The sequence below is a fragment of the Rhinatrema bivittatum genome, chromosome 15, assembly GCF_901001135.1.
Source record: "Rhinatrema bivittatum chromosome 15, aRhiBiv1.1, whole genome shotgun sequence".
In the NCBI taxonomy this organism is placed as follows: Eukaryota; Metazoa; Chordata; class Amphibia; order Gymnophiona; family Rhinatrematidae; genus Rhinatrema; species Rhinatrema bivittatum.
In genome coordinates this window covers 29,208,909-29,232,889 of record NC_042629.1, presented here as the reverse complement: position 1 = coordinate 29,232,889, position 23,981 = coordinate 29,208,909, and the positions used below count along the sequence as shown (strand labels likewise).

At 40.8% G+C, this 23,981-nt stretch overlaps 1 protein-coding gene and 1 long non-coding RNA gene across 3 annotated transcripts in view; one reads left to right on the top strand and one right to left on the bottom strand.

Annotated features, from left to right (window-relative positions):
* Positions 1-23,981, top strand: part of GPR89B (G protein-coupled receptor 89B) — a 78,636-nt gene that overhangs the window by 49,478 nt on the left and 5,177 nt on the right. For both annotated transcript variants that reach the window (XM_029578243.1, XM_029578244.1), the window contains 5 exons: positions 1,579-1,667; positions 6,457-6,549; positions 6,996-7,091; positions 7,245-7,334; positions 8,485-8,550. In XM_029578243.1, coding sequence (XP_029434103.1) covers positions 1,579-1,667; positions 6,457-6,549; positions 6,996-7,091; positions 7,245-7,334; positions 8,485-8,550 — 434 coding nt within the window. The remainder of the gene's footprint in view (positions 1-1,578; positions 1,668-6,456; positions 6,550-6,995; positions 7,092-7,244; positions 7,335-8,484; positions 8,551-23,981) is intronic.
* Positions 14,693-16,988, bottom strand: LOC115076613. The gene is made up of 2 exons (XR_003852808.1): positions 16,139-16,988; positions 14,693-14,874 (listed from the first exon to the last, which is right to left on the bottom strand). It is a non-coding gene; the product is annotated as an uncharacterized LOC115076613 (long non-coding RNA).

Genomic DNA, 23,981 nt, shown 5'->3' with positions numbered 1-23,981 from the left:
GCGCCCAGATTTTGACGCACTTTGTGCCTGCGTTTGTTTCTGTGGAGCTTACTCTTGGGGCGCCTAATTTTTGTGCACTTGAGATTTTTCAGTGCGAGCCAGCTGGACACATTTTCCATCAACTGCTGCACTGATAGCGCTGGTGAACAAGAAACCTAAGTGTCTTTCACTCTGTGGCCTGTCATATTAGGGCATCTCAACCTGGAGTGCCTTCCAATCTGTGGCAGCTCTGCCTAGAGGCTTAGGGAGCATTGTCTTCCTCTGATTTTGCTAAGCCTGGTCCTTCCCAGCCTGATGAGGGTTTGGTTAAGGATTTGTCTGGAGGTACACCGGACCTTGGAACTCCCTTGACCAGTTCCTCCACAGGAGATTGCAGCTTCAGTGGGCCCCGCTCCAGTACCTTCTGGTTTTGGCCTGGATCCTTCTGCTATTTCTTGGGTAAACTTTTTTCAAGAATTACAATCCTGTCTTCAGGCCTAGTCCTCAGCCTCATCAAATCCTGTCAGGTCTGACCCTCAGCCGGTGGTCCCTCCCTCTTCCAATCTTATGTTTAAGCGCCAAAACACACATTGGTTAGCCGCGGGTGTTCCCTACAGGAACCTGGATGGCACTGATAAGGCAGATCCTGACTCCCTGGAAGATGGAGAAATTCCTTCGGGACTGGAACTGTATTGGACCATGTTACGGTTCTTTCTTAAAGATGAACTGCTGGCCCTGATTTCCCAGACTTTGAAGATGCTAGGAGTACCTGGAGCAGATTCCATGTCTGAGCCAAAGAAGAATCCTATTTTGGTTTCCTTGCGTAAAGCCTCCTGTTTTTCCCCTGTTATGGAAGCCGTTCAGGAATTAATTGATCTTGAATGGGAGGCTCCGGAAGCAAATTTCAAAGGGGGGTCAGTCATTGGAAGGCCTGTTCTCCCTGGATCCAGCAGTGAAAGAACGTTTGCATTTTCCAAAAGTGGATGCGCTGGTCTGGGCCATCTCTAAGCGAACAACTATTCCCTTGGACGGAGGGGCGACCTTGAAGGATGTGTATAATAGGAGAATTGAGGCCATTCTCAAGCAAGCATTTGAAGCAGTGGCAATGACAGTGCAGATGTCTTCCTATTGGGTCCTGGTGGCTCACTCTTGTCTGCTTCTCTCTCAGGAGGTTAATGAATTGAGGGTGAACTCCAGAGCCGTTATGGAACCCGCTGCTGCCTTTTTAGCAGATGTGGGCTGCGATTCGGTCCATACCTCAGCTAGGGGAGTGGCTTTGGTAATAGCGGCAAGACGTCAATTATGACTGCGTAGTTGGTCGGCCCACGTGGCCTCCAAAGTTAATCTTACAAAGTTGCCCTTTAACGGTTCCCTCCTGTGTTGTATTTGGAAATTGTTATATGGATGTCTAAGAAAAGAGAATGAAGCTCCACTGTGAAGACTGGGTGGACACTTGCTCTCTTTTCAGCCATCATTTACTATGTTGCTGTGTTAGACATGAAGGGAATGATGGCATGGGATGCAGTTCTAGTCAGTTGGGACTTGTGACGCAAGTGTTTGTTTCTGTAGGTACAGTTTTTCTTAGCTGTTCCATCTCAGATCTTTCGCTGATTCAGCAGGAAGTGGATGCATTGGAAGAACTGAGTCGACAACTTTTCTTGGAAACAGCTGACCTTCATGCAACCAAGGTACTAAGGGTCTATTTACTAAGCCACAAACTTTTTCCGCAGAAGAGGTGAAATATTGATTGGGGGGGGGGGGTTCCCTTGATATTTCACCCCTCCCTGTGAAAATATCACTATGACTCTCTGTAATATTTTTTCTCATGTACTCAGCAAGTGAGGAATGGAGCAAAAACTAGAGATGGCGGCCCACTTCTCATGGGGCCACCATCTGCTTAAAGGACCACACTGCCCAAAAATAAACACTCCCCCCAAAAGTGACAGAATTCCCCCCCCCCCCCCAAGAGTTTTGGCAGATCCCTGTCCAATCCCCTACCACCTGTTGAGGCATCCCTTCATAAAAAAAAGAAAATAGCCATAAATCTCACATGGCCTGCTCCTTACCAAAACACCTCCCCGTGACAAAAATAATCTCCCCTGGGGGTTGAAACCCCCCCTCCCCAGTTATCCTCTCCACCCCCTCATAAATAATTATTGTCAGGTGTAGTGACCCCTCCCCCCCATTATATAAATTCCTGATGGGCTAGAGTGGCCATGGCCCCTTCTCCCCCCTTCTCCCCCATGTTCCCCCTTCTACCTTTACTTGAAGTCCCTGGTGGTCCAGCAGCAGGCCAGAGCACCCTAGCTCCAGGCCAATTGATGTCATTTTGTTAAAGGAGAGAGGTTTGAGTAGAGGGGTGGGGTGTTGTCACGCAAGACTTCTGGCTAGATCTTTTACTATTTTTAATGCAGGGCTTCCTCGACAGGTGGTGTGGAATGGGTAGAGGTCTGCCAAGACCACCAGGAGGATTTGGTCACTTCGGGCTATGTGGCCCTTTAAGAAGTATCCTGAGGCCATTGAGATGCGTGTTAACCATCACAATGACCCCCGGATGAGTTAAATGCAACCCCCTACAAAATTGCTAAAATAATGCAGCTGGATGTTTTGTAAGCTAACTGTGTAATTTTATTCGCATAAGATTACCTATGCAAGAGCTAATTTGCATGGATTTGTATCTTCTGCCTCTGAGGAAGCCCTGATATGGATCTCTTTGCTGTGCCTCGGAACAGGGAGGTTCCTCAGTTCTGCTCCCTATTCAGAACATGCGGCAAACCAGCCTCAGATGCCTTTGCCCACCATTGGGGGTAAGGGTTTCCTGCATGCGTATCCTCCAGCTCCATTGGTAGCAAAGACTCTCTTGAAGCTTCGTGAGGACAAAGGGACTATGATCCTCATATTCCCTCATTGGCCGAGACATATCCCCTCATTGGCCGAGACAGGTCTGTTTTCTACTCCTCAGGGAGATGTCCATCTGGAAAATGATCAGGCTGGGGATTTCCCCAGATCTCATCACCCAGAATCGAGGCCGGTTGAGCTGTCCAACCTCCAGCTCTGTTGCTCACAGCTTGAATATTGAGAGGTTGATAATACAAAAGCTCGATATCTTGGAAGATGTGTCTCGGGTCCTAGTGGCTTCCAGAAAGCTTTCCACTAGAAACTCCTATGGACTGAAGTGGAGAAGGTTTTCTTTGTGGTGTGAGAAGAAGGCCCTAGATCCTTTCTCCTACTCTACACAAAAACTGCTTGACTACCTTCTACACCTATCAGAAGTTGGCTTGAAGACCAGCTCCATTAGAGTTCATCTAAGATTTATTGGCACATGCAACTGTGGTGTAGATGGTATGATAATCTCTGTACAGCTTATAGTTGTACATTTCATGTGGGGCCTGCTTCAGTTGAAGCCTCCCCTAAGGCCTCCTGCTATGTTTTGGGACCTCAGTGTGGTGGTAGCTCAGCTAATGAAAAGCTCCTTTTGAGCCACTGCGTTCCTGTGATCTGAATTACCCGCCCTGGAAGATCATATTTTGGTGGCAGTCACTTCAGCATGCAGGGTCAGTGAGCTTGCAGGCCTTAGTGACTTATCCACCTTACACTAAGTTTTTCCATGACAGGGTGGTCTTGCATATGCACTTTAAGTTCCTGCCTAAGGGTAGTGTCTGTCTTCCATCCTAACCAGTCAGTCGTCCTGTCAACATTCTTTCCCAGGCCCCATTCACACCAAGGCGAATGAGCACCGCAAAGTTTGGACTGCAAAAGAGCCTTAGCCTTCTTTCTGGAGCAGACAGAAGCCCATAGACAATCCACCCAACTTTTTGTTTCTTTTGATAAGAATAAGTTTGGTATCATTGCCAGAAAGATGCTTTCTAACTAGCTAGCGGACTGCATCTCCTCTTGTTATGCCCAGGCAGGACTGCATCTTTGGAGTCATGTCAAGGCTTACTCTGTTTTGAGCCATGCCAGCGACAGTGGCACACTTGCGAGCAGTTCCCATGGAGGAGATCTGCAGAGCTGCAACATGAAGTCCTCTCCACACATTCACATTGCATTATTGTTTGGATAGGGATGGCCGATGTGACAGAAAATTTAACCGATCTGTCCTTCGGAACTTGTTTGAGGTAGAGAAACCAATAGGGATGTGCATTGTTTCTTCCATTTTGGCAGGTACCCATGCACGTAGCTGACTTTCTAGTACACGCGGGAAAACAAAGTATGCATGTATCTCATTAATAAATACATGTATACCGTGGGTGAATCCTTAGCCTGTAGCTAAGGATTCACCCATGTGTGAGGACTTCCATCCTGCTTGTTCTCTGAGAAAGCAGAGTTGCTTACATGTAACAGATGTTTTCTGAGGATAGCAAGATGTCAGTCCTCATGAAATCTGCCCACCACCCTGCGGAGTTGGGTTTCCGCTATGTGGGTTTTTCACCTTATTTTATTTATTTCGGATTTTTATATACCGACATTCTCAATACAAGTATCGAATCAGGTCGGTTTACATAGAACAATAACTGTCGCAATAAAGGCGTTACATTAAACAGCGTTTCTTAACATATATTTTCTTAACATATCACATATAAATATAACTATAAATACAACTTAACTTAAATATAAATACAACTTGAATATTACATAAACAATAATAATAATGATGATAATAACTCGTCGACAGGACGAAGATCAATATCAGGAATGTTTAAAGCGTGAATAAATATCTTGAATAATTGGAGGGATAGTCTAAATTGTGATGTGAGGGTACATATACCTTGTTGAAATGCAAAATCCGAGTTATGCATGAATTAAAGAAGACTGATGAATCAGAGAAGTAGTCTTAAACAGGTGAGTTGTTCAGGTCTGGCGTGGTTGGTTCTTGAGGGGAATATGGGTGATCGATGATCTGATGTTGGACTATTTTCCTCTTTGACCGGTGTCTGTGTGATCTTGTGACTCTGAATAGGCTTGCCTGAAAAGCCACGTTTTTAGGTTTTTCTTAAAAGTTAGATGACAGGTCTCTTGGCGTAGATCCGGCGGTAATGAGTTCCAGAGGGTGGGCCCAGCTGTGGAGAGTGCTCGTTTTGTTAGTGTAGATTTGATCGGGGGAGCATATAAGGAACCTTTGTAGTTGTACGTGATGGGTCTTTGTGATGTGTGAGGGCGGATTTGTGTGATTAGATTTAGGTGAGCGATGCCCATGATATCTTTGTGGATCATTGATAATGTCTTGTAGGAGATTCTAGCTTTTATAGGAAGCCAGTGGAGGCTGTGAAGAATAGGTGTTATGTGGGCTCTTTTATTTGTGTTAGTGAGTAGCCTCGCTGCGGCATTCTGCACCATCTGTAATGGTCTTGTGGATAAGGCTGGAAGACCTAGCAGTAGAGAGTTGCAGTAATCCAGCTTAGACAGAATTATAGACTGGACTACTAGCCGGAAGTCACTGAAGTGAAGAAGAGGTTTAAGATTTTTTAGCACTTGGAGTTTGAAATAGCATTCTTTAGTTGTATTGGTGATGAAGGTTAGATATGGTTAGATGAAGTTGTATTGGTGATGAAGGTTAGATATGGTTAGAGACCTTGATTATTTTATTCTTTTAAACTTTATGATATAAGACTGAGGGACTCCACGAGGACGTATGTTATATTTCAGGCATGAGCATGGTCATTGAGGCTCAGTCAAAGTTCTAGAAACTTTCACATACGATTTCCTTGTCGTTCTCCATCTAATGATGTCACCCATGTGTGAGGACTGACATCCTGCTGTCCTTGAACACCTGTGACAGGTAAGCTACTCTGCTTTGCATAATATTTCCGAAATATGACTATATTACATGATAAACATCGTTTAATGTGCGTTAACATTAGCCATATCATGGCTTAGTAAATGTACCTCTAAGAGAGGTACCTATCAGCCTGCCACAGATTAATTTTGCTGTTGGAATATGTTGTCCTAATGAGGAAGTATCTGTACATCAGGGGTTAATCTTACACTTGCATACTAATCTGGGAGATAAAGTTCATTTACCAGCTGCTAGAATAATCTGTGAGCCTGGGCTGAGCTTCTGGCTCATGGAGACCCCAATAAGCCTGGACTCTGTCCCCAGCTCGTAGCATCCTCTCATCCCCAGTATCCTGTGAACCTGGACTCTACCTCCAGCTCATGGAGACCCCAGTAGGGTACAGTCCCCAACTATTGGACTCAGACTTTAGCTAATGTCTTTGTATTGTAACCAGGGTTTGGATTCAGCCCTAGATACTGGGGGAAATTTAGATCAGCACTAACCTCTTTGTTATAACCTTGAAAGTAATTGATGTGTGAGTGATACTAACTGGGAGTGCAAAATTAATTCCCCTTTGAAGTAAGTTCTGGTTCTTTCTGAAATCTCCATCTATTTTGAATGGGATTACACTCCAGTCCTGAAATGTAAAGAAACATAAGTGTGTGAAGTACTTCAACATATATTTTTCTTCTCTTCTTTAGGAGCGAATAGAATACTCTAAAACTTTCCAAGGGAAATACTTCAACTTTCTGGGTTACTTTTTCTCTATTTACTGTGTCTGGAAAATCTTCATGGTGAGATACAGCTTATGTTTCTGTAATGGCTTGGTTTAGTTATGTTTAAGTCTCTGAGCTATTGATCTGTCTGACTCAAAAGTTGCAGCTTTTGCATGTAGAGTATCAGTTACACAATCTAGTTTAAGAAATTTCAGGTACCACATGCTCAGTTCCACCCCTTCCTTCATACATCATAACCAGAAGTTAGTTATGTATCACTTGTTTTATTAAGGTCTTACAATGGCCTTGCAAAGGTATTTAAAGACTGAGAGTGCCTCAGATCTACTTCCTAAAATATAGTTCTGTACCAGTGCTGCATTCTGCCGTCTCTGCCTCTCACCTCTGACTGTTTCTGAAGCTCAGGGAACTCTCCCTGATAACTGTAAATTCTGTGAGGCCCATGTTCAAAAGCCATTTAGACAAAATAACATAATAGTTTGTAATGTCTCTTGTTTTTCTTGCAGGCAACGATCAATATTGTGTTTGATCGAGTTGGTAAGACTGATCCAGTCACAAGAGGAATTGAGATCACTGTGAATTACCTGGGAATTCAGTTTGATGTGAGAGAGCTGTTTCAATGTTACCACTGCTGGTTTTACAATTTATTTTTATTTCTGGTCTTACTGTTATAATTAGGGCTTCTTCTATTTGCTTGTGCTCCCCCGCCTACTTCCTTTCCCTGCCTCTGGTAATTGGCTATTTCTTCTCTGCAGGTGAAGTTCTGGTCTCAGCACATTTCCTTCATCCTTGTTGGGATCATCATAGTCACCTCGATCAGGGGCTTATTGATCACACTCACCAAGGTACGTCTCTGACTGAGATGGCCTCGGATGTTTCATGTGTGTGAGAGAGAGGAGGGGATGCGGTGTCGTACGGATTTCCTTAAAGACCTCTTGGCCTGGAACTTCTTTCAGGTCTGGGGGGTTGGGGGCAGTGAATTATGGTTAGAGACCTCCTAAGGAACTGGCCTCATGGTGGGAGAGAAGGTGCTGTGTTTTGTGGCTGTGGGAATGCATTTTGTGAAGACCTTTCCAGTTCACCACTGGAAGAAAACTGGATGCATCTAAGTTCCAAAGCAGCACAAGTGGGGAGGGAAATGCACGACAGCACATGTAGTCCTCCATGGAGTGAGGATTGTAAAACCAGCAACCTAAAAAGCTGAAAATCTGACTTGTGAAGCCACTTTCTTGCGGGATCTGATGAGCTTCCTGAGTTCTGCATTCCTGCTCTCTGGTGCTGAGGCTCTGTGATTGGTCTGTTTGTGAGGTTATTTAGAACTCTGCTGTCACATGACATCATGCGCAAACTTTGAACACAAGGTGGCGCTTGGCTGTAAAATTGCTCTCCCACCAGTGGTAGCCTGGGGATCTGGTGGAAACACTGTATGGTAGTGCAGGAGACCCATGCTTTGTATCCCATCTGCTGCTGCCTAGGTGCAGGTATTGTGCAATAAAAGGCTAGTATCCTTAGCTGATTGTGTTAGGTTGAAACTCTATCCCTGTTGCACAGGACACTTAGGCTTATTGCTGCTGCGGAAGTCTCTTCCCAACATCTTATGTGTGTTCCCCGAGCAATACAGAATGGCAGATTGTCTCATGTGAAATTCAATTGCATATTCAGGGTGGGCTGTGTATAAATACCGTGCTTGTGGGGATTAAGCTCTCTGTGTCTTGGAGGGCTGGTAATGCATAATTCCCTTGCGTAGCCTGGGGGAAAATGTGGTGGAAATACAAGCTCTGCATCCCCAGGAGGTGAAGGAGGTGTAAGCTTTGTGTGCTCTGGGTGGGCCATGTATAAATTCCATGGCTGGCTGGGGAGTGTGGGAGTGTAAGCCCCGTGTGCTGGAGGTGGTAGGGGAGGAGAGGAGACAGTATAAGCCCCATGTAGTGGATGGAGGGGGGAGTTTGAGTCCTGTGAGCCTGGCCCTTCTCACTTGAATTTTCATTGTTTCAGTTCTTCTACGCAATCTCCAGCAGCAAGTCGTCCAATGTAATTGTCCTGCTGTTGGCTCAGATCATGGTGAGTATTGATTTGGTCCTTTCCTAAATCTTCTTGGTATTACCTCATTCTCAGCCTCTGGAAACTCTGCTGCTGTCAGTGACAGACGTTTCATGCACTGTACAAGAGTCCAAACCATTTGTTAAAAGTAGAAATCTTTCGGCTAGTGGTGGAACTGTAGGTAATATAGCTGCTCGGGAGTGAAATGCATTCAGAGTTGTCTGCATGGGTTTTATTATATTGCATATTTAAGTTTACATTATAGAAAACGAAAAGGAAATACACTACATTTATTGTATCTTTCTAAGAAAATGAACATTTTAAAAGAAACATAACATGGAAATTAAATAAAAGGGAGATACCCCCCCCCCCCCCCCCCCATGGCTTGAGTTTTGTAAGATCCAAATAAGGAAATAAGCAATATTGCTATTATTCAGGAGAAGTGGAAGGGCAAAAATAAGTCAAGTACCTGCAGAGGAATCTCCAGATGTATAGCAGGCAATGGGGTAATTTACTGCAGGATCAATATAGTTAGAGGCAGAGACTAAATGTACACACATTGCAGTCAGGTATAAACAAACATTTAAAACGTTAAAAAAAAAAAAAAAAGTTCTATAAGTAGCTCTTCTTACATTTCTTAACTGAAAATTCTAGTCTATGTATAAGCCTAATAGACTTATTAGATCGTTCTGTGTTTCATAAGTGAAATACTAAAAGATGTTAGTAGTTTTAGGAGAAACCTTTTGTTATTTATTTATTTAGACCGCTTATATACCATCATTCTATGTAAAGATAATGGTTTACAAAGTGACATTCATAGTTTTAACTCAAACAAAGATTGGTTACAGGTGTGGTTATTCAGAAGCAGGCATTAATATCTCTCAAGTAAAATTTTCTAGTACATATTAAAATTGATCTAGTACATATGGCAAAGAGTACGGGTAATTAAGACGAAATTATAGTTTTCATATCGTATTCAATGGGTTGTTTTGAGAATCTCGTATTCTCTCGTTTGATTTATTCTTCATTCGATTATTATCTTTTGTCCTTCTAGTCTTTATGATTCTGTATATTCTGATATTTTTAAGTTATTTTATTTTATTTTATTTAACGTTTCTTTTATACCAATGACCGTTCGCACATCGCATCGGTTTACAGTGAACACAAAACCATTGGGCGGGGCCCTTACATAAAACAGATAAGTTAAATTATATGCTTTTTTGAATAGCCATGTTTTTAATTCACATTTAAATCTTTCTATCTGGTAAAATACATAACGCCTGAAGCAGAAAATTCCAGAGCTTTGGACCCATCATGGAAAACACTCGATCTCTTGCTAATATAAGAAAATGCCATACAAGGTCAGACCAAGGGTCCATCAAGCCCAGCATCCTGTTTCCAACAGTGGCCAATCCAGGCCATAAGAACCTAGCAAGTACCCAAAAACTAAGTCTATTCCATGTTACCATTGCTAATGGCAGTTGCTATTCTCTAAGTGAACTTAATAGCAGGCAATGGACTTCTCCAAGAACTTATCCAATCCTTTTTTTAAACACCGCTATACTAACTGCGCTAACCACATCCTCTGGCAACAAATTCCAGAGTTTAATTGTGCGTTGAGTAAAAAAGAACTTTCTCCGATTAGTTTTAAAGCATTACAGTGGGTTGGTACTACACTTGCTAACATATAGAATGCAGCCCAATGAGGACCTGTTCACATACTGCTTCAGCCGTGCAGATCGGCAACTCCCACACCAGCATTGTGCTAACTTCATGGAGTGCCCCCTACTCTTTCTACTATCCAAAAGAGTAAATAACCGATTCACATCTACCCGTTCTAGATCTCTCATAATTTTAAACATCTCTATCATATCCCCCCTCAGCCGTCTCTTCTCCAAGCTGAAAAGTCCTAACCTCTTTAGTCTTTCCTCATAGGGGAGTTGTTCCATTCCCCTTATCATTTTGGTAGCCCTTCTCTGTACCTTCTCCATCGCAATTATATCTTTTTTGAGATGCGGCGACCAGAATTGTACACAGTATTCAAGGTGCGATCTCACCATGGAGCAATATAGAGGCATTATGACATTTTCCATTTTATTCACCATTCCCTTTCTAATAATTCCCAACATTCTGTTTGCTTTTTTGACTGCCGCAGCACACTGAACCGACGATTTCAATGTGTTATCCACTATGACGCCTAGATCTTTCTTGGGTTGTAGCACCTAATATGGAACCCAACATTGTGTAATTATAGCATGGGTTATTTTCCCTATATGCATCACCTTGCACTTATCCACATTAAATTTCATCTGCCATTTGGATGCCCAATTTTCCAGTCTCACAAGGTCTTCCTGCAATTTATCACAATCTGCTTGTGATTTAACTACTCTGAACAATTTTGTGTCATCAGATGTGTGCTCCATATTGTGCGAATAGTCAGTAGTCCTTTATTTTGAGATCTTAGTGTTCACTGAGGATTGTAAATTTGTATTGTCACTCCTAAGAAGCCAGTGTTATTGGAATTAATGATGTTGAATATTAACAGTAATCAATGTAATGACATCAGCGAGGGTGTAATGTGATCATATTTCCTGGTTGCTAATAATATTCGTGCTGCAGCATTTTGTAATAGTTTTGTGGTTTTAAGTGGCTTGCTGGAAGACCTAGTAGTAAGGAGTTACAGTAATCAAGATTTGAGAAGATTAGCGTTTGCAATACATTACGGAAGTCCGTGAATGTTAATAGTGGTCTCAATGGTTGTAGTATACTCAACTTGGCGTAACCTGTCTTAATTTACTGATGTGCATTTTCCTTGTGAGGTTCTCATCTAGCTCTATACCTAAATCCTGTACTTGAATTGAGGGATTAATTTGAAAATTACCCAGGTCTAGGGCAGGTGGTTAACTGTCGATGAGTTTCTCTTCAGCCAAATGATTTCAGTCTTTTTAGGGTTAAATGTTAATTTCAGTTGCAAAAGTTCTTGTATTACTTTCATATAGGTAGGGAGTAACGAAGCTGTATTTTCAAATGATCTGGAGAGAGGGATATAAAACTGTTATTAGCATACAAAGAAAGTTATTCCTAGGTTAGTCAGTAATTTACACAGTGGGAGTATGTGAATATTGAATAGTGTTGCTGAGAGGGCTGAGCCTTGAGGGACACTTGTATCACACTGGAAAGTATCAGGTATATGGTTGCCCAGATTGACTTGGAATGTTCTGTTAAATAGAAATAAACCCTGCCGTCAATCCCAATGTTTTTCATCTGATGGCATAACAGGTTATGGTCCACGGTGTCGAGGGCGACCATTAAGTCAATTAGTAAAAGACAATAAGATTTATCTGCGTCAAGTCCTCGTAAAACCAAGTCCATTTAATAAAAGGAGTAATGTCTTGGTTGAGTGATGTTTCCTAAATCCAAATTGATTTGTGGAGGGGATATTTTGATCTTCCAAGTGACTTTTTTTAACCTGGGATAACATTGCTTTCTCAAGAACGTTTGCGAGAAAAGACAGGTTGGATATTGGACGATAGTTGTCCCAATAGTCAGGTCTACCACTCTTATTTTTTAGGATCGGCTTTATCACAACTTGTTTTAACCCATTTGAAACAGTTCCTTCTGAGAGGGAGACAGGCTAACTAATGTGACTTATCTGAGTGATAACACCATGTACTTGTTTCAAGGAATTGGCTGGATTGGGTCACGTGGGTGAATAGGATTAATTTTAGTAATGATTTGAAAAATTTCCAGTTTTGATACTCTGTCAGATGTGGACCATTTAATCATGCCATTAGAATCTTTAGGTGTTTTTGTTGGATAACAGATAAGGAATTGTGTTTTCAACTTATTGATTTTGTCTAAGAATGTAGTGGCGTATTCATTGCAGGTGGCCTTTGTGAAGTTGTAGTTTCTTGAGATGGCAGATGTCAGGTCTTTAATTAAATTTATAACAACTTCAAAGAACAGTTTAGAATTAAATATAACCCCATGAATCTGCTTAGCATAGTAATCTTTTTTTGCTTTATTGGGTAGTGTATGGTATTTTGTAAGGAAATATTTATATTTTCCTAGGGATTCAGCAGATGTTTTTTTTAATTTTCTAAGGTTCTGTTTAGTGTTTATTAATTCATCATTGTACCATGACTTATTATGTTTGGAGTTATTCTTTTCTTTAATAGTTTTCATCTGGACTGAACTAAGGTGTTCATCTAATTCATTGACAGTTTTCTCCCAGGAATCAAGAGCTGATGTGGAATTGGTTTGATTTAGTTCCATATCTGTTTTTCCTGAAGGTAACAGTGTGCTTATTAATATTATGGATTTGGTTGGTGATGGCAATTTCCGCCTTTATTAATTGGTGATCAGACCAGGGCAATATCATGTGCGACGTATTGATTAGGCAATTACTAGTATTCACAAATATGCCTAGAGTGTGACCTGCTTTATGAGTGGCTTTTGAGACAAACTGTGCCCATCCCAGGGCTTCCATTGCTTTAAAAATATTTCACAGGCTAAGGTTCTTGGTGTTTTGTCTACCTGGAAGTTAGTCTCCTACAATTAATGTAGATTCTGGTGATGGAAACACCTTGGCGAACAATCTTTTTGTAGTAAATTTCTGGAGGACAGTAGACCAGTCCTATGTTTAGGTGTGGCAACTTAAGAATTGCCACCTCATTTCTATATGCTTTCATTTTCACTTGTAAATGTTATATTCCGAGAGTGGTTTTTGTTAACTAGTAATTGCTGAAACAATATAGATGACAGGTGAAGTCTAAGAATTCTAACTAATGAAATAACTAAGGAGTTGGTAACACACTTGCAAGGTAAGTCTTTAAGGTCAATTATGTGTTGAGAAAATAGGAAGGTTCCAGAATAACAATCCTTGTATTGTATACATATTAACCCATCTATCTTTCCCATCAATTAAATCAATTTCACCCCCCTTTTGTTCAGTGAATTGTAAATATGAAAATCATTAAATAGACACATTAAAAGCAATTAATAGCATTTCAATTATGTTGGCATAATATCCTTATTAAACGGAGCAATTTCAAGTTTCGTGTATAAGCTTGGTACTGTTGAAGCATTTGTTAACAGCTCATTGCTTCTAAGTTCAGCAAGACATCCTTGTTTGTGGTCTTGTCCCTTGCACACATTGTATAGTAGTACAGTCAGGGGGTTGCACAAGTAATATCAACACTAGGTGCTGGCAGTAGAGAAGTTGATCTTATTCAAAGAGTGAGATGTTCTGCTAGAACTGAAGTATTATATAGGGCAACAGGCAAAGGAAGGGGGGTTGGAATGCCCACACTCCTTGCCTCTGGTATTCTTATTCATCATCTTAGCTTCACTCCTGCTCGCCGTCGTCTGCTTCCATGCCAAGTCTGTGTATCTGTCTGGTCTGTGATGTCATCTACTTGTACTCCTGGTGTTGACTTGCACGATGCTGGTGTGGGAGTTGCCGATCTGCATGGCTGAAGCAGTACGCGAACAGGTCCTCATTGGGCTGCGTTCTATATGTTAGCAAGTGCAGTACCAACCCACTGTAATGCTTAAAAATAACTTCAGCTAATTTTTATAATATGAGATCATTTAGTCATTAAATAAAAAATGATTCATATTTAGTTCTGGAGTTGGTATAAAATACCCCAAAATGAAAAATCTTTAGGTTTGTAGTTTCATATAATAAAGTAAAGTTCTTATTAAATCTCTGGCCAGAGTAATTTGGTTTCAGTTGCTGTTTCAGAACAGTTCAATTTCTAAAGTCAATTCAATTAAGATTAGCTTTTAAAATATCCACATAGTTTGTGTGATCTGCACTTCATTACAGTAGTTATTTTTTCAATCACTCTTTTTATCTTTATTAAAATTTATGGATCACTTAACATATAAACTAAACGATATACAAGTGAACGGTCATAAAAGGCATACAGACTCACAAAACAACAAAAACATATAAAACATATAAATATTATGAATCTTAGGTCTTAAGTCATTAATAATATCAAAGTCCCACTACTGTAACAATGGCAGTGGTGTCAACTGGTTTACTAAATTACTTAATAACCTTTGGTTATAACACACAGATATACATTTGTTTGCAATTGCGCAATTAAACCTCATGATGTCAGTGTAAACTAGCACAATAACAGTATTATTTGCAATCTCCATTATTTTTTTTTCCCATTACGGCAGCAGCCTTTTGCAGATTATATATCATTCTGTGCTATAAAAGAGCATTTGCTGCCAGCATAAGGGAGGGGTTTTTGTCCTAAGGACGGCGTTTTCTTAGTGACATCAGCATTTTAATTTGTCCTTGACCCAGCAGTACTGCACATCTAGGCACTGTAACGAAAGCAGAAAATGAGATAAAGAAACGAGCTAGGGCAAAAGTAATACTTGATGTACTGGATAGTGCTTGAAATTAATCTGACAGGCAGTGTTGGAAAAGAAGCGCACATCATTACGGCCAGCACATAATCATAGCGTCAATAAGAAATGCCAGTGCATTGCTTCCTACCCTTATTCAGTTGAAATAATATACATTTTGGGCCTTTGCTTGCTAGGGCAACTCACAGACAATCCCCCTGCACAAGACTACTGTTCTGCTCCTTATGGGAGGAGTTAATGTGATTGAACACTGGGGTCATGATTAGTATCTATGAATGCTGTATCTTGTTGCTAAAATATAAAAGTCACATCCAGTGCTTTCACCAATCCAATGTTATGGTCCCCCAATCCAAAAAAAAAATCGAGATCTGCTCTTTGAGAACATCCACCCTCACTAGTCTTATCCAGAAAATATTTTAAACCAATAAACTTTTCCACAGTTCCTTCATTTATTTGTTTAATACTGATTTCCTAAGGTGCAAACTTACGGGCCGATACAGTACAGTGCGCTCCGACGGAGTGCACTGTTAACCCTCTATTGGACGCACGTTTTCGACGCGCTAGCGTTACCCCTTATTCAGTAAGGGGCTGAAAACGCACGTCCAACCCCCCCGAACCTAATAGCGCCCGCAACATACAAATGCATGTTGATGGCCCTATTAGGTATTCCCGCGCGATTCCGAAAACAAAATGTGCAGCCAAGCCGCACATTTTGCTTTCAGAAATTAGCGCCTACCCAAAGGTAGGAGCTAATTTCTTTGGGCACCGGGAAAGTGCACAGAAAAGCAGTAAAAACTGCTTTTCTGTGCACCCTCTGACTTAATATCATGGCAATATTAAATCGGAGATCCCAAAAGTTTCCAAAAGTAAAAAAAATTTGAAGTCGGCCCACAGCTGTCGGGTCGACAACCGTACGCTCAATTTTGCCGGCGTCCGGTTTCCGAGCCCGTGGCTGTCAGCGGGCTTGAGAACAGACGCCAGCAAAATTGAGCATCAGCTGTCAAACCCGCTGACAGCCGCCGCTCCGGGACAAAAGAAGGCGCTAGGGACGCGCTAGTGTCCCTAGTGCCTTCTTTTGCCTGTTTTTACCGCCGAGGCTAATTTGAATAGTGAATCGCGCGCGCCGGGAGAACGGGCGTTCGCCCGCTCTCCCGCGGACTTTACTGTATTGGCCCGTTAGATTGTAAGCCCTCTGGGGATAGGGAAATACCTACAGTACCTGAATGTAATCCACTTTGAAGTGCTGAAAAAAGTGCGAAAAGCGGAATATAAATCTAAATAAATAAAATTAAACAATGGTTATTTTCTGTATTCAGATTAGGGCAAGCTAAACAAATATTTATACTCAAAGCTTTTATAAATGTTATTTTCATGTGAAAACTGTTCCTCAAATATGGATGCAGCACTCTGTGAGATGCCAGGCATTGCTAAGCTTTCTTTTAGCCTTTTCCTTTATAAATCTAAATAGAGAAAATAGTAAAATAAACAGTGTAACAAAATTTTAACTTAGACTGCTACAAGTAGATGAATATATTTGGATTATTCAGTTATCTGCATCACATGCTTCAAATAAGTTTCACTATTCATTTACCTAAATAGAGGAGTGTTTCTATATAGCACTGCACATTTAATATGAGAGAAGAGACAACAACTCTCTTAAATTAAGCTCACATAAGGGAACCAAACTGAAGGAAAATTAGATCTCAGAATGAACTTGTACACCAATGTGCTTGTGCCCCTGAGATGGCTGAATGCTTCAAAATATTCAAGTACTGGTAAATGTATTCAGTTTACATATCTCAAAACAGTAATTGTAATTAAGCTTAATGTAGGAAAAATAAATATCCAGACTATAAAACAAGGAGTGGATCTTTTCTTTTCCCTACAAAAAACACACAATTATAAAAATAAGAGACCTAGTGCAGGGTTAAAAAGAATCTGAGCCAAATGCCACGGACTCTGTTACCGGTTACTGCAATTCCCACAAAAATGAATCCGATGTAAGCATATTTACCTTTAAATTTTCCCCATAATAACAAAACTTCCCAATTAATTAGCTCTATCTTTAGTATGCTATATAGAAACTAAGGCTATAAAACAAGAAGTTTCTATCAGTATCTTTCAAAAGAGCTTGTAAAAGAATGTAAATCATTTAACCAGCTCATTGTTAGCCTTTAAATTCTTCTTTACCTTAAAGAAAGATTAAAATATTAATGTTAAACTGTTTAAGCTGAATCATAAATTTGACGACATATAATGTAAGCGAGTAATGAAACTGATAACACGGAACATGCCTTTTTTTTTTCTTCAGCAGCCAGGAGAAGAATACATTCCATCTTGAGTCATATGAACTATAAACATTTTTCAAATGAGGAAAAAAAAAAGCCTCTCAATGAAATAGGATTATTCTTATTAAATTCATAAAGGCAGTGTTTCAAAGTTCATGAGTACATTAAATGTTAACTGAAAGCAGGAAAATAAAAAGCATACTAATCAGTGACATATCTCAAATATTTAGAGGTTTTTATGTACACATTTACTTTGAAAGAAGAAAAGCATTTCAGATCTCACAAATTAAGCCATGAATAAGAAATTGAGCTACTAGAAAACATTGAATAAGAAATTGAGCTACTAGAAAACATCTACCGCGGGCATTTGCGGGCTCTGACCGGCCCGCAAATGCGCAGTAGAGAGCAGCTCTACCACGCATGTGCGGGCGAGCACGTCAGCCAGAGTTTGCCTGTTGACAAAAATGGCGCTGTGAGGACCTGTAGCAGTGGCGGCGAGGACCCGTAGCGGCTGCGGCGCGCGCGCCATCTGAAGGGGTTGTGAATGAGTTGGGAGGGGAGGGGATTGAGAGAGGGGAGTGACTGAGGGAAGGGGGAGGGAGGAGAGAGTGAGGTGAGAAGGAGTGGGAGGGAGAATAGAGGTGGGAGGGGGAAGTGGAAGGGAGAATGAGGGGGGAGGGGGAGGGGAAAGGGAGAATGAGGGGGAGGTGGGAGGGAGAATGAGGGGGAAGGAAATGGACCGAAAAAAAAATAATTTTAATGTAGCCCGTTGTTCCGGGCTTAATGGCTAGTAAAATAGATTTGAACACTTTTACAGTACTAGCAGATAGTACCCCCCCTTCTCCTTCTGAAGAAAATTAGCACTAGTTAGTCGTAACAAGGATGAATTTCTAAATACAGGAAAAGAAATGACAGTATTTTTGAACATTTGCTTCTAGTATAAACTTTTTTTTTTTTTTTAACTTCTGGTGCTAGCAGGCTACTAGAAAACATTAGAAACATGGAATGGATTTGCACATTTCATAATTAAAAATCTACAGAGTAAAAAAGACAGCAATCAATGCCCTTTTCCATGTCAGAGCTGCATTTCTGCACAGACAAAACTAAGCAACTTGGTACGATAATGAGGAAAAGAAGCAAAACCAAATTAGCCAAAACATCTGAGAAAGGGAATGGTATTAACAGAATATTTCAGGCATATTAGAATATTTTTCTCTTATGATTCCAGTTAAGCATTGAGGATTTTCTTGCAAGTGCTTGACAACACACAGAGACAAGACAAACATGAAAGCAACCGTAAACATTATTAAAACAAATGAAAAACCTTAAAACTATAAAAAGACAACATATTCAATCACACACTGATAAGCAGCATCACCCATTACTTAGAAAAAGTCACCATTTAAAGCACTTTCACACTAACGAGCAGTGTAATTCTTCCAATCAAACAAAGCACACACAACCGTACATACTGGATGCCTCGCCTCTGTGAAACCTCACATTATGCCTTATCCTAAAGTTGAAGGCTGTGCTCTTAACTTGCTAGCTCTGTAATTTAACCCTTAACTGACCTAACTTAACTTTCACCTTTCGACCGTGGTCACAGCACAGTAAGAAAACCATGCCATGCCTATCTTCTGGTCCTGAGGAATCTTCCCTAACTAGCTATTAACTTCACTAAGATTTATAGGTTAAGTTTTCTCCTAGTTTTGGTTAGCAAGACAAAAGCCCAAATCCAATTGCTTTTCCTTACCTAGAGGGGAAGCGAAAAAGCCAGCCATCTATGGAGGGACAATATCTGAGGCAAGGAAAAAAAATCATGTCCTCACTCCTTTATTTTTTTATTTATTTTATTTGAGGTTTTTTATATACCGAGGTTTAGCGATGAGCCTTCACCCCGGTTTACAATAGAACAAATTAGTTACATAGAACGGTCAAAAAGAACAATTAGATACATAGAACGGTCAAAAAGGAACACCCGGTTTACAATGGAACTATTGGTTACATAGAACGGTCAAAAGAACAAAGGTAGGTTACATGGAACGGAATAAGGGAAATACAGAGGAACGAAACAGAGGTTTTTGTGACCTCGAAATAAATGGCAGATATTCAGTGACTGAACTTAAACGTTTGAGCAACATTTGAGCGAGGTTGTCTAGAGCAGGTTAGAAACTTTGCCAGCATAGCCAGCTCAAATTGGAAACTTAGCCAACGCAAGTTGGAACTGGGAAAAACATATGAAATTATGTACAAGATTATGTGTTAGAGGGGTGGTGGTGAGGAGGGTTGCCAGGGGAGGGGGGTGAGGAGGGAATGGGGAAAGGGGAAAGGGGTGGGCGGGGAGCAGGGGGGGAGGAGGAAGAAGGGAAGGATGGTGGCGTCATGGGTTCGTGGTGAGTTTATCTTGTCTAGGTGAAGTTGAAAGAGGTGTTAGGGGGTTAGCCTACGCCGTCTCTGAACGTTTTTGTGAATAACCAGGTTTTCACTTCTTTTTTGAAGGATTTGCTGTCATTTATTGTGCTTAAGTGTTGTGGTAGGGAGTTCCAGATGTGAGGTCCTGCGATAGAGAAGGCTCTGTTTCTTGTGCCAGTGAGTTTAGCCGGAGGCAGTGTTGGTATTTCCAGTAGTAGTTTGTTGGTAGATCTTGTGAGACGTTGAGGTTTGTGTTGGTTTATCATGCTGTTATTTTCTGTTTTGTGTATTCCGTTTATTCTTTAAGCAGGGCAGCTCCACTCACCCATGCTCCAGGTCGCCAGCTGTTGTGTAGATCAAATAAACACTTAGAGCCAACAGCTGTGGAGAAAAAAAATCCTTTTTTATTAAATGCTACATTTAATATAATAAAGCATGCTTAATGGAGAGAGGGTGACAGTGCCACCAGTAGAAAGCTCTCTGATGATTTTACTGATAATAAGACTTTATACAGGGTTTACACTTTGAACATTTCCAGTTGTCAAAATATTTCTATCACTGACCATTTATTATAAGCAAACCAAATGGCTGTATGTAAATTCACTCTCTCTTTGTATGCAAATGCAATCTGGGAGTCTGCAACTAAACTGAAGTGCCAACACGACCTCTGTGTTTTCTAAACATAACTCTGTAATGCTGTGGCCTAATAACTTTCTAGCATGCATAGCATTTTTGTGTAGTATCTTTCCTTCTGCGGCATCTGTCGAGCAAAGGCAAAGCAGACAATGGAAGCTTAAATGCTATAGAGTACTTATCAGTAATTATAAAGCTACTTATGTTAAAAAAAACAAAATACTTAGAACAAGAATGATTCCTTGAGTGCAGGCCGAAAAGTGTTTTGCTGCTTCTTCACCACTCTCCATCTCAAGTTAGAACTGTAACAGGGCCCTTAGCACCCATATCAGTTCCCCTTTCTAGATCATTTATAAAAATATGGAAAGCACCGGTTCCAAGTACAGAACACTGAGGCACGCCACTGAGAAAACTGACCATTTAATCCTATTTCCTATCTTTTAGCCAGTTTGCAAGCCACAGTAATACATTGCCTCCTATCCAATTACCTTTTAATTTTTCTTAGAAGCCTCTCATGAGGGACTTTGTCAAACGCCTTCTGAAAATCCAAATGCACCACATCTGCTGGCTTACCTTTATCCGCATGTTTATGAACCCCTTCAAAAGAAATGTAGCAGGTTTGTGAGGCAAGGCTTGCCCTGGGTAAATCCATGCTGGCTGTGTCCGTGTAGCATATCAGGGCCTGCTGCGGCTGCAGGAATAGTTCAGGAATACAGTAAGACTGGACCAATTTAGTTATGGTGCAGGTATCTATTTACAATGCTTCAAAGATACAAGAACCAAGATAGTAGCTCTTGCCTTTGTGGCTTGTAATTTTTAATCCTGCAGAGACTGCATATTTTGATTTTAATGTTCGATGTGGGACGACATTTCTTAGTTTTAACCCATGCACAAGGATTTTGACCATATAATGGCTTCAAAGGCATTATGTCTTACTCACTACTTCTTTGTGAGGGACAAAGGTTAATTTAGAGTCAATTATTACCCGAGATTATGTACTTCAGTGCTAATATTTAGCGATACTCCAGCATAAGAAAGTGACCTTTTTCCTATCCGTAGTAGCAAAGTCTTTGCCAGATTTAAGGCTAAGTGATTAGCTCTTAACCATTCATGTAATGTTGAAAATACAATACAGGAAGGAAGCCATTTTATGCAGGGAATATAAAATTGTATGTCATCTGCATAAATGTAATGCACTACCCCCCGAAGACCTGAAAAGAATGCACAATGGTTAAAATTATATATTAAATAGTGCCAAGGATAGTGTCGAACAATTCCAAGGCAACTGTGATACAATGAGAGGTTTTTTTGTGTGGAGATAGCATGGACTTTCTGGACAAATAAGAGGAGCGTGAAACACATTTCAGCCTTTTATTTGCATCTTTATAAAATGTTTGGCCGCTATTCTCTGCAGTCTTTTTATATGAAAAGGTTGCCTATGTTAATATTTGTTCATGTTACTAATTTTAATTGCAAGTTTCTATAAGCTTAAAAAAAAATAGCAGTAAGAGAGAAGCTGTATGATAGTATCATGATTGGCACTAAAGCACATTTGATAAAACTCACCTTATAATTAATTTTCTATCAACTGTTTTGTTAACGAGTCGTACTATTCCCAAAGTGATTCTTTTTATTATATAGAAACATAGAAATGATGGCAGAAGAAGACCAAATGGCCCATCCAGTCTGCCCAGCAAGCTTTCATACTTATTTTTCTCATACTTATCTGTTACTCTGACCGCTGAGGTCAGGGCCCTTATTGGTAACTTTTTGGTTCTAATTTCCTTCCACCCCTGCGATTGATATAGAGAGCAGTGCTGGAGCTGCATCAATGTGAAGTATCAAGCCTAAATGGTTAGGGGTAGTAACCGCCGCAATAAGCAAGCTACTCCCATGCCTATTTGTTTACCCAGCCTGTGCAATTTAGTCCTTGTTGTTTGTTGTCTGAATATAAATCCTCTTTTCTTCATTCCCTCCTGCCGTTGAAGCAGTGAGCTGCGCTTTATATGTATTCAAAGTGAAGTATCAGGCTTGATTGGTTCAGGGTAGTAACCACCACAATAAGCAAGTTACTCCCACGCTTATTTGTTTTTCCAGCCTGTGCGATTTAGTCCTTGTTGGTTGTTTGAATATAAATCCTCTTTTCTTCATTCCTCCTGCCATTAGAGCAGCGAGTTGCTTGGATATACAATGAAAGTGAAGCATCAGGTTAATTTGGTTTGGGGTAGTAACCGCCACAACAAGCAAACTTCTCCCATGCTTATTTGTGAATGCATATCTTTTTTTCCCACATTTCCTCTTGCTGTTGAAGCATAGAGCAATGTTGGAGTCGCATTAACCTTGTGTATATTTATTGAATAAGAGTAGTAGCCGTCATTCCCGCAAGCCAGCCCCATGCCTCTTCTCTTCGTTTCATTCACATCCTCAAGACTTTATGGATCCACAGCGTTTATCCCACGCCGTTTTGAAATCCTTCACAGATTTGGTCCTCACCACTTCCTCCGGAAGGGTGTTCCAAGCATCCACCACCCTCTCCGTGAAGAAAAACTTCCTGACATTGGTTCTGAGTCTTCCTCCCTGGAGTTTTAAGTCATGACCCCTGGTTCTGCTGATTTTTTTCCAACGGAAAATGTTTGCCGTTGACTTTGGATCATTAAAACCTTTCAAGTATCTGAACGTCTGTATCATATCACCCCTGCTCCTCCTTTCCTCCAGGGTATACATATTTAGGTTCTTCAATCTCTCCTCATAAGTCATTCGATGAAGACCCTCCATCTTTTTGGTTGCCCTTCTCTGGACCGCCTCCATCCTGTCTCTGTCCCTTCTGTGATATATGGAAACACATAGTTAAGTGGTTAAGGCTTGTTTCCTTCATTTTGAAAAATTCATAGTTTATAGCCACTTTTGGGAAAAGATGAGCTAAACCTTTGGAACACTTACCTCATTGCAATCCAGCATTTTAGTGCAAATGGCCCTCTCAACCTTAGTAAAACAGAAATTCTCTATATATGCAACAAATCCTCACCCATACCTGACTTCTATCTCAACAATTACATAACTAACAAAAAAATTATACTCAACGTAAAAGACCTGGGAATCACTTTAGACCCTGAACTAAGCTTTAAGAAGCATATCAAGAACATAATAAAAGAAGGATTCTACAAGCTTCAAGTACTAAAGAGGACCAAACCTCTCCTACACCCTCAAGATTATCGTACAGCATTACAAGCCCTCTTGTTTTCCAAATTAGATTATTGCAACGTAATACTCCTTGGCTTACCAGCTTTCACTGTTAAACTGCTTCAACTTCTACAAAATGCAGCAGCAAGATCACTCAACAACAGCAGAAGATCAGATCACATTACTCCAGTTCTCAAAGAACTACATTGGCTGCCAATCTCTTAAAGAATTCTACTCCTTATCCCAAGGCGTCCCACAAGGCTCTTCCCTTTCCTCCACCTTGTTCAATATATACCTCACCCACCTCTGTCATTTCTTAACGAGCCTTGGCCTTAAATTCTACCTCTATGCAGATGACGTTCAAATCATCATCCCTATTCACGAATCCTTATCTGATGCACTGAAACACTGGGAAAAGTGCCTCGCCTCCATAAACAAGTTCCTCACAAACCTTCACCTAGCACTAAACACAACCAAAACCGAACTCCTCATAACACAACACCATACCTCTAAAGCCCTGATCTCTAATGACCCTGCCTTTAATGCCTT